Source organism: Felis catus, chromosome D1, assembly GCF_018350175.1.
Source record: "Felis catus isolate Fca126 chromosome D1, F.catus_Fca126_mat1.0, whole genome shotgun sequence".
Classification (NCBI taxonomy): domain Eukaryota; kingdom Metazoa; phylum Chordata; class Mammalia; order Carnivora; family Felidae; genus Felis; species Felis catus.
Window position 1 is genome coordinate 100,612,841 of NC_058377.1, and position 11,753 is coordinate 100,624,593.

Genomic DNA, 11,753 nt, shown 5'->3' on the forward strand with positions numbered 1-11,753 from the left:
GTGTGCTTTAAACAAATTAAGTTTAGCAATTTGGTCTGGTATATTGGCATTTCCTGAGGATTCAGTGCCAGATAAGTCAGGGAATTTGACCAAAAAATGATAAAAATAGGAAAGTGGACCTCAGTTATAAGCACACACATTTAAAATACATGCAACAAAGCATTTTTTGACTTAAGCTCATTTTTAAAACTCTTCTTTGCTACATAATAATGTAATTAACAATGATAAATAGTTTTTAATTTGTAAAATATTTAAATATTTAAAAATAATTACCAGTAAGATTGAGAAAAATACATCATTATTCCCATTATCCCCATTATAGAATTATTCTGCAATACTTCTATAGACTAAAAGACTTAATGAAAATAAGACAGCTTAATTTAATAAATTGAGAATAATTAATATTAATATTATATTCATGTCAAGCTACTTAGTAAATTTTATATCATTGTGTTCATACTGTGTCCAACAAATTTATGTTTTCTTTCCTTCAGATACCTAATTCATTTCAGTGTCACATACAGCAAACTCAAGTACATGGAGAGCCAGAGAAACACCTCAGAATTCGTTCTTCTAGGACTTTCGTATGACCAGAACGTACAAATATTTTGCTTTGTGCTCTTCTTATTCTGTTATGTTGCCCTGTTGGCAGGAAACCTGCTGATCCTCGTCTCCATTCGATGCAGCCCTCTTTTCCACCAACCCATGTACTATTTCCTCAGCCACTTATCCTGTATGGACATCTGCTATACCTCTAGTGTTACACCCAAATTCATTGCTGACCTACGAGGGGGGACAAAAACGATCTCCTACGGTAATTGCATGTTCCAGGTCTTTGCTATGCACTTCTTTGGGAGTACTGAGGTCTTTGTCCTCACAGTCATGGCCTTTGATCGCTACGTGGCTATCTGTAAACCTCTCCACTACCTGCTTATCATGAACAGGACAAGATGCAATCTTCTAGTCTTGGCTGCTTGGGCTGGTGGGGCTCTCCATTCTCTTCCTCAATTATCGATGACCATCCAGTTGCCATTTTGTGGACCTAATGAGATTGATCACTATTTTTGTGACATCTTGCCTTTGTTGAAAGTTGCCTGTACTGATACCTACATCACTGGTGTCCTTGTGGTTGCCAATTCAGGTCTGGTCGCTTTAGTGACCTTCGTTGTCTTATTTGTTTCTTATGTCATTATATTGTTTAGTCTAAGACATCGTTCGGCCGAGGGAAGACACAAAGCCCTCTCTACCTGTGGGTCTCATATTACTGTGGTCATCTTATTTTTTGGACCTTCAATCTTTGCCTACCTTCGACCTCCGACCACGTTCCCCCAGGACAAAATATTTGCTCTATTTTACACCATCATCGCTCCTATGTTCAATCCCTTAATCTACACCCTGAGAAATACAGAGATGAAAAGCGCGATGAGAAAAGTTTGGTGTCAAACATTATTTTCGAAGGAAGCACACAATTAATCCGAGGAAACATACAGCTAAGCATCTTTATAAACGAAAAGGGCCTGATTTGACAAGAAAAGCTAAGAAATATTTCTGGGTGGAGCCTGGGTGGCTGATTCGGTTAATCATCTGACTCTTGGTTTTGGCTCAGGTCATGACCCACAGTTCATGAGTTTGAGCCCCGCATCAGGCTCAGCATTGACAGCGTGGAGCCTGTTTGGGATTCTTGCCCCTCCCCCCCGCCCTGCTCTCTGTCTCTCAAATAAAATTTTATATATTGTTTTTTATTTTTAATGCTTTATTTATTTATCTATTTATGGAGAGAGAGAGAAACAGAAGGAGAGAGAGAGAGAGAGAGAGAATGCACAAGTAGTGGGGAGGGACAGAGAGAGAAACTGAAATAGAATCCGAAGCAGTCTCTGAGCTGTCAGCACAAAGCCCAGTGCGGGTCTTGAGCTCACAAGCTGTGGAATCATGACCTGAGTCAAAATAAGATGCTTAACCAACGGAACCACTCACGTGCTCCAAAATAAGTTTCTTTTAAATGCTGAGATGGGGCGCGTGGGTGGCTTAATCGGTTGAGCATCCGACTTTGGCTCAGCTCATGATCTCACAGTTTGTGGGTTACAGCCTGTGTCAGGTTCTGTGCTGACAGCTCGAAACCTGGAAACTGCTTTGGATTCTGTGCCTCCTTCTCTCTCTGCCCCTCCCCTGCTCGCACTCTCTCTCTGTCTCTCAGCAATGAATAAACATTAAAAAAAAATTAAAAATTTAAATAAAATGTAAAAATGCTGAGAAATATTTCATAGACTTTATATAACATCATTATCATGAATAGAATGCATAAGAAAAAGAATTAGAAAGAAATTTAATGGAATAGCTAAATGAATATGAATTCCCACTTACCGGAATTAATTAAAAACTTAATCTTATGGAGTATTAAGGAGGTGTGGATAGAATCACCTGCAGAAAAAAACTGTCTGAGCCAAAGCAAATAAGGCAATGCTATTAAGTCAGTTAATTATAAAAGCAAAAAAATTTTAATGATAATTATAGTAAATAAACTGGGCTTATACACCAGTCCTCAAAATGATACATGTTCTGCAGTAGTGAAGTTGAAATCTACAATTAAAATAATGACTTTAACTCATCATGAATGTCTTTATTTCTCCTCTAGTGGCACCCAGAAATCATCTGTGTTACAAAGTAATCAATAGTAGAACCTGTTTTAAAGTGGTTCTTGGTGATCAGTTCTTCTGATTTATATTAAAAATAACAAAAATATCTAGTTAAGACAGAACAAGAATCAATAATTTAAGATAGTCCAAACATAACTATTTCTTATTCCACCTACTGACTAGAATATAAAACATTTGCCATAAAACTTAAGGGACTGAATAATAAAATGTAAGTGCTGACTAACCCCTACCTGCCTAAAATTGATAAGTGGAAAGTTATTTGATCCAGAACCAAAGACCTTTTCTGTTATAAAGAGAAAAAAAAATCCTAGAAAAGGACAAATTAAGATATAGTCTAACACCTAAAACAAACCAAAGTACATTTTGCAAGCACATTTGTGGCTGCATATGGATGTTTATAGCTGTTTTGTTCATAACTGCCAAACCTTGGAAATAAGCAAGATGCCCTTCCATAGGTGACTAGATAAATAAATTGTCATCCATGTGGAGAATTATTATTATTATTATACTGAATATTATAATTATATACTGAATAACATAATTATATATTATAAAGTGAATGAAGACAATCTGGAAAGACTACATAGTTACATGATTTGAACTGCAGGAATCCTGGAAAAGGCAAAGCAATGGAGACATCAAGAACATCAGTGTTTGCCAAGGGTTAGCAGGGGGATCACAAAGCATTGTTAGGTATGTTACTACAGTTGTGGATACATAAAATGTACTACACCAAGGGTGAAGTCTAATGGAAACTATAAATTTAGGGAGATAACGATGTGTCAATGCAGATTCCTCTGATTGTAACTAAAGTATCACTCTGGTGGTAGGGCTTGTCTTGTGTGTGGGGACAGGGGGTATATGGAACTCTTTGTACTTTCTGCTCAATTTTGCTGTGAAGTTAAAACAACTTTAAAAGATAAAGTTGGGGCGCCTGGGTGGTTCAGCCGGTTAAGACTCTGACTTCAGCTCAAGGTCATGATCTCGCAGTTCGTGGGTTCGAGCCCCACATCAGGCTCTGGGCTGACGGCTCAGAGCCTGGAGCCTGTTTCAGATTCTGTATCTCCCTCTCTCTCTGCCCCTCCCCTGCTCACACTCTGTCTCTCTCTCTTTCTCAAAAATAAATAAATATCTTAAAAAAATGTAAAAAAAAAAAAAGATAAAGTTTATTGGGGTAGCTAGGTGGCCCAGCGGTTAAACATCTGACTCTTGATTTCAGCTCAGGTCATGATCTCATGGTTCCTGGGTCTGAGACCCACTTCCTGCTTTGCACTGACAGCATGCGGAGCCTGCTTGAAGTTCTCTTTCTCCTCTCTGCCCCTCCCCCTGCCCACATGTATGCTCTCTCTCTCTCTCAAAAGAAACTTAAAGCAAATTTAAAAATATAAAGTTTATTAATTAAAATATACACTATGGAACAACAGATACATCACATCATGTTGTAACTGGAATGAACAGACATCTGAAAAAGATTTTCTACAGAAACCAGAAAAAAAAATTATGAAAGACCTTTTTTGCGTGCTTAATAGGATTTAAATAAAGGTCACTTAAGAAACACAGCAAATATCATTGTAGAGAAGAAGCTAGATAACAGAATTTTACTAAAAAGAAGATGGTTATAAAATGGAAAGTGCTTTAGAATATGTAAATAAAATGCAAGAGTTACAATGAGTCTGTAGACAGTGTATAAAGAGGCATAAAGAACAGAAAACACAATGAGGAAGGTAAAATTAACCAGAACTGTCACAGCAGAGAGGAAGTGGAAAGATGGTTTCAGGATTTATTCATAAAGAAATAAAACTATTGCCAGATTAAAACTCTTCCTCTAGGCATGTTCTAGAATGTTTAATTACTTAGTTGGACCAAATACAATTGTCACTAAAAATGAAATAATGGTTCAGATAATTAAACAACAGATTCATTTTAATGGCCTCTTTTAAATGGTGGTTATTTATTTTCATGATCATGCTTTCTTAATAACATGACTTTCTATTTTAAAACATGATTAGTGGTCAAAATTATTATTTGCAATCAATATTGATCTAGTGCTAATGACGTTTTCTGATACAAATCTAGACACACATTCCATGTTAATGAGGCTTTAGCATTCTATAATACTAACAACTTTCATAGAAATCACTTTGGACTTCTTACAGTGAACGTTATGTTTAATAAGTTGAGAGCATTTTCTTTTTTTTTTTTAAATAGAGATATAAATGATGTATAGCCTTATATTAGTTTCAGATGTACAACAAAATGATATGCTTTATTGCAAAATAATCACCACAATAAGTCTTGCTAACATCCATCCCCACAGATGTTTGCACATTATTTTCTTGTGATGAGTGCTTTTAGATTCCACACTTTCTCACTCATTTTTATTACACAAAATCCTGCCAGAGGACTTGAAATTGTAGAGTTTTTAATTATTCCATATCAGAATTTAAGATACATCTCGAGATTTCAATAGTAAATTCCAAGCGTATTTTGCTATCATTTGAGGCTTAAACTATTTACAAAAATTATATCCACTTCTATGTTTATGGATGTGAATATATTGACAAAAATTGCATGTTATAAAAAGAAAGAAAACATAAATGGAAAAAAAAGAGAAAGACCTATTTTTGACATATAAACTCAAAGGTATTAAAGACTATCCTGTGAAACGTAGCTAAAGCCTTTTGCGGCAAATTCTTCTTGAGTTGTTAAGAGCATTCAAATTCATGCTTGCAACTTTAGAATATCTCAATTTTTTAAAAGTCACACGCAGAAAATATGCTATTTTATATTCATGAATGAGCTTTGCACAGCGCATCAGCATAAACTGTCAAGGATTTCAGGGCATCAATATGTGACTTAAAAGAAGTACTTATATGATACATTTGTATAGAATTTTAAATAAAATATCTTAAACATTGTAATGGCATATTCTCATGAATAAGTTTTTACATGGATTTAATTTTTTAATTAAAAAAATTTTAATGTTTACTTTTATTTCTGAGAGAGAGAGACCGAGTGCGAGCAGGGGAGGGGCAGACAGAGAGGGAGACACAGAATCGGAAGCAGACGTCAGGAAGATTTTATTTTTTAACCGATTTAGGTTGGCAGAAACATTACACAAAAAGTACAGTGATTTCCCATATAGAAGTTCAGCCCCCTCACAATTCCTATCTCCTAACATTTCATATTAGTGCGGTACATTTGTTACCACTGACAAACCAATATTGATGCTGTTTTCCTAAAGTCTGTAGCTTACTTTAGGATTTGCTCTTGGTGTGGTCGGGTTTTGTGGATTTTGACCTATGCATTATATCATATATCCACCACCGTCCAAAACAGTTTCCTTTCCTGAAAAATGCCCTGTGCTCCACCGACTTATACTTTTTTCTCTCATCTTGAATCTCTATCACCCACTGATTTTCTTTTTTCTTTTTCTTTCTTTTTTTTTTTTAACAATTTCCACAGTTTTTCTTTTTCCAGAAAGGGAATTCATAATTCATTTCTGTGATATCAATATTTCTGTTTCAAAGCCTAAATATCCTCCTTGGGATTATCTCATGTATTAATAATTAATATTTTAAAATTCACTATTGTCTCTTGCTTGCACTCTCCCCTTCTGCCACATAAATATGTCAATCATCCTTAATTTTGGTCACCTATGCTACAGTCCTAATAACTAATATTATAAACAAATTACTATAATTAGTATGATTCAAGGGGAACCTAACACCCTCAAAGTTAGGTGGAATCAATATGAAAACATGTAGATTTTACCAAGAGGATACAATTATGATAATAAACCCAACCATCAAAGCCTTCCCAGTATCAGAGAACTACCTCAGAAACATGAATTTTCTCACCAACTCTTGTTACTGTTCTAGAAGGATGTTGGTAAACACATCATAAGATTTCAGAATATAACCCCAAGGACTGGAAGGGAGACTATTAGATTGCATACTATCCTTTACAACTTGAAGCTCCTATTATTACTTGCATAATTTCTGTAGTAATTATTAATATTTAATAATTTAATAATTAATAATTTAAATTTATTAAATTGATAATTTAAATTTAAGATTTTAATAATTTAATAATTAATATTCAAGTAATAATTATTACTTGAATAATAATTACTTGATACTTTCTGTCAAGTCAGGAAGAACAATTAAATTGAAGGTTAACGGTCAGATACGATGAGACGGAAATGCCTGATGAAGGACACTGGATGAGGGAAAGTCTGCCAGTCTGTGGTTGTGAGTCTATAGGGTGGTACAGAAGAGCAGAAGACACCAGGAGTCGACACGAAGAGGGGCAGGGAAAGCACTAGATCAAAACCACAAATTTTTAGAGGAGACAGGTGGAGACAGAACGGTGAAGGATATCTAAGTTGTAGACCTTACATACCTGTTTGTACCTTATGCTATCTATTCCTCTACCTAAAACCGACTTAACACCAACTGGTCTGTGTTCACATTGCTTATTTTCCTGAAAGAAGTGGTGTTCATGCCCCCAGGACAGGATTATATTAGCTCAACCATGAGAAGATTATATTCTCGGGCATCCGGGTGGCTCAGTTGATTAAGCGTCCCACTTCGGCTCAGGTCATGATTTCACGGTTCATGGGTTTGAGCCCTGTGTGGGGCTCTGTGCTGACACCTCGGAGCCTGGAGCCTGCTTCACATTCTGTGTCTCCCTCTCTCTCTCTCTGCCCCTCTCATGCTTGTGCTCACTCTCTCTCAAAAATAAATAAATAAACATGAAAAAATATTATATTCTTTATAGGCTTCTAGGTATGCCCAAACTATGAAGAAATACTTGAAGCTTCCATTCATGTTTAGCCATCTGAGATCGACTTCTTGTGCCATAATTTCCCATGGTACTTTTCACTGCTGCATTCTTCAGCATATAAATCAGAGGGTTGAGCAAACATTTCCCACTTGTATAAAACACAGCTATCATCTTTTTTTTTAAGTTTATTTTTGAGAGAGTGACAGAGCGCGAGTGGGGGAGGGGCAGAGACAGAGAGTGAGACCCAGAATTTGAAACAGGGTCCAGGCTCCTAGTTGTTGGCACAGAGCCGGTGGCAGCCGGATGCTGCTGGTCACAACCCTACGGTGGGGCCTGACCATGGGGCCGGACCCTGGGGCTTGAACTCATGAGCCGCAAGATCATGACCTGAGCTGAAGTCGGACCCTTAACTGACTGAGCCACCCAGGCGCTCCAATCACAGCTGTCATCTTATCCATGGGGAAGGTGGTTGCAGGGCGTGCATATATAAATATGCAAGGACCGAAGAACAAAATGACCACAATGATGTGGGAGACACAGGTGGAGAGGGCTTTTCTCCTCCCTTCAGCACTGTGGTTTCTCAGAGAATACAAGATATTAACATAGGAGCACATCAGCATGACAAAACTCAGGGTACAAATGGCCCCGCTATTGGACACCAAGAGTAGATTGATTATGTAAGTGTCTGTACAGGCGAGTCGCAACAATGGCTGCAAGTCACAAAAATAGTGATCGATCACATTGGGACCACAGAAGGGTAAACTCAAGGCCAGAAAAACCTGAGCTAAAGAATGTACACAGGACCCCACCCAGGCCATAGCCACCAGCACAGCACAGACCCGTCGACTCATGATGGTTGTGTAGTGCAGGGGCTTACAGATGGCCACATAGCGGTCAGCGGCCATGAGGATAAGAATGAAGATCTCCAGGCAGCCAAAGAAATGGAATGGGAAGACCTGTATCATGCACTCACTGAAAGAGATAGTGGTCTTTTTTAAAAGGGCATCCACAATCATTCCAGGGGCTACGGAAGTACAGAAGCAGGTGTCAGATAAGGATCGGTGGGCTAGGAAGTAGCACACGGGACTCCTGAGTTCCCCGGGGGGCCTTGACAGTGGTAATGATCAGAACGTTACCCAGCAACATGCCCGAATAGAGAAGCAAGACAATGACAAACGCTGTTTTCCTCCTAACAGGATCCCCTGTCAACTGGAGCAGAAAAATTTAACATTATTCAGCTGCATGATCGTGAGTGAGAAGGGGAAGTGTGAAAAGATTTGTCTGCGAAAAAATAAAGAAATTGATTTACGGTGTGCTAGGAGACGTTATGGAATATTTTAAGCAAAATAATTCATGATACCGTGTGTGATTGTGGGATATTTTCAGCAAAAATAAATATTCCTCATCAGGTACATTTTGTGGGTGTTTTTTTTTCCATGTCACTACAGTATTTTGTTTTTAATTTTTAATGACCACTTCAATGGACATTATGAGTCCCAAATTATCTTACTAGTGTGATACCTTTCTCAGCACTCCTCAATGTTTATTTACTTTGAAAGAGAGAGAGAGGGAGAGAAGGGGCAGAGAAAGAGGGAAACACAAACCAAAGCAGGCTCCAGGCTCTGAGCTGTCAGCACAGAGCTGGACGCGAGGCTCCAACTCACAGACTGTGACATCATGACGTTGGATGCTTAACCCACTGAGCCACCCGGGGAACCCCTAGCACTCTTCAAATATAACCCCCTGCTAGATTTGACATGATTCTGATTGATTTTGCCAATTCAGTGATTATAAAATTAAGTTATGTGGCCCCATACTATTATTTCCTTCTTTATTTATATTTTAAATACATTTAATAAATACTGGGGTCCTGTTTTGCATCGTATATCGCTCAACTTATAGGATTTGACTGTTCTTGGAGGTTCATGAAGATTCATGTGACCTCACATGCCACTCCCAATCTTATAAAGAATGTCCTTTTGATGCATATGTTTATATATCACATATTTGTTACACATATTTTTATAAATGTATTATTTGTAAATCCAACATCTTCTGCTTCTCTGCATATCTTCTCACATATAGCAGCTTTAAAGGAGGAACAGGAAATACAGCATTTAAATAATACGCTGGAAATTTCAAGCATATTTGTGATATGTAGGACTTGATCAATACAAATGAACAGAAGTGAATATTCTTTCATATTTGAAAATATCTCACATATCCCTGTTTCTGTTTTTCTTTCTCCAATTTCTGAACGGCAACCTGAGAGCCCTCAGAGCCTCTGGATACACATTTGTAAGTGAAAGGAGAGAGATAAACTTCATCGTTCATATATTCACAAATCAACTTTTTAACGTAAGCGTCTCAGATCTTGGGTGGCTGTGTATGGGTATCACCTGGCATTTGATGTAGGACCAGATCATGATTGTAGCCCCTTAAGCTGCACATTCGCGGAATAGAGCAGAGAAGCAGAAATGGGAAGAAGATGTGATTTTAAAAAGGACGTAGCATATAGTCAGTAACTGATTGATCCCTAATTCTTTTCAGTCCTGGCAAAGTCAATGATCACTTTGAAATGTTGGGGTGGTTGAGTGACTCAGCTGATTGAGCATCCGACTTCGGCTCAGGTCATGATCTCGTGGTTCATGGGTTCGAGTCCCCCGTCGGGCTCTGTGCTGACAGCTCGGAGCCTGGAGCCTGCTTCGGATTCTGTGTCTCCCTCCCTCTCTGCCCCTCCCCCACTTGTCTCTGTCTCTGTCTCTCTCTGTCAGAAATAAACATTAAAAAAAATAATAAATGTTATTTCTTTCAATGAAGATATCTTTTTTTTTTAAATTTGAAATGTTTTCTTGACCAAAATTTCAAGAAAAGCCTTTCTTTAAGGTCTTGCTTATCAAGATGATGTTGGAAGGGGCACTATATGCAAATACCAATATAAACTGAAATGTGGTGTATTTAAATATAACCTGGAGGACTTCCTCTTCTTATTGTGTTCCTCCCCAATCTCATCCATACTTCCAATAAATTGTCTTACGATATTTTCATGACCATCATTTCAAGAACAAAACCCTTTTCTTTTTTTCAATTAATTATGTATGTGCTTGTGACAATTTTAGAGACTCTCGCTCAAAAAATAAAAAAACAAATAAGAAGGAAACTAACACGTGTGGTTATGAACCACGTATGACACTGGGGTATTTCATACTATTTCTTGAATTCCTCATTGTATTTCTGAGTTATATGATATTACCTAATTCTATAATGCAGAAAATGAGGCTTAGAGAGTTTAACAATTAGCCCAACATTCACAAAAGTTATGGAAGAGAGCAAGTTAATTCTGTTTCCCGAGCTCTTTTTAAGATTTGGCATTTAGGAAATAAAGACATTTAATAAAATTGGCAAGACTACTGTTTGAATACTATCCTTGCTTATACTTGGTAGTAGGTTTCTCTTACAACCTTGGCAAGATGGGTCAGGTTTTGAATTCTACATATCAACTCCAAATAATTACAATAAAATTAAAAAAAAAGATAAATCCAAGGGGATATTTCACTTAATATCTAACTTCTTAATATAAGAAATATTTGGGGAACTGGTTTCCTGTTTAAAATTATCTATCTATCTATCTATCTATCTATCTATCTATCCGTTTTGGGGGAAAGAGAGAGAGAATGGGGGAGGGAGAGAATCCCAAGCAGAGTTTGTTTTGTCAACACAGAGCCTGATGTGGGGCTCCCTGCCCCAAATTATGAGATCACGACCTGAGCTGAAATCAAGAGTTGAACGTTTACCTCACTGAGACACCCAGGTGCCCTGGTTTTCTTTTTATATTCAGATGGTTACTGCTGTAGAAATGTAGCAGTAATAAATCAGATCAATTCACAAATCCTTTTATTTTCTACATCTCCACATTTTCACCTCTTTCTTGTGGCTATTGTCACCACTTTTGGAAAGGGATAGGGAAAAAGGATGAAGCAAAATACTAACATATTTCTCCTAATGTGCAAACTCATCTAGATGAAAATGTGGATAATCTTGGAAAACCTGTATAGGCACAGAAAGTTTTCTGTATAGATTTCTCCATTAATTTCTTGTCAGGGTCCATTTACCGTGGAGCCAACCAGAACCTTGATTGAATAGTCATCATTTAGGAGCACCTGGTTGGCTCAGTCGGTTGAGCACCCGACTTCAACTCAGGTCATGATCTCATGGTGTGTGATTTTGAGCCCCGCATCGGGCTCTGTGCTGAGAGCTCGGAGCCTTCAGCCTGCTTCGGATTCTCTGCTGTGTCTCCCTCTCTCTCTGCTC

At 37.7% G+C, this 11,753-nt stretch overlaps 1 protein-coding gene and 1 pseudogene across 1 annotated transcript; one reads left to right on the top strand and one right to left on the bottom strand.

Annotated features, from left to right (window-relative positions):
* Window positions 1-472: 472 nt before the first annotated feature.
* LOC101093643 (olfactory receptor 4P4-like) lies at window positions 473-1,473 on the top strand. The gene has a single exon (XM_023239015.2). It carries the CDS (start codon window positions 538-540, stop codon window positions 1,471-1,473), a length of 936 nt encoding a protein of 311 aa, XP_023094783.1. The 5' UTR covers window positions 473-537.
* A 6,015-nt stretch (window positions 1,474-7,488) lies between these two features.
* Window positions 7,489-8,663, bottom strand: LOC101093892 (annotated as a pseudogene).
* Window positions 8,664-11,753: the final 3,090 nt, after the last annotated feature.

Coding starts and splice junctions, on each gene's coding strand:
- LOC101093643 (XM_023239015.2), top strand. CDS start 538: ATGGAGAGCCAGAGAAACACCTCAGAATTCGTTCTTCTAGGACTTTCG.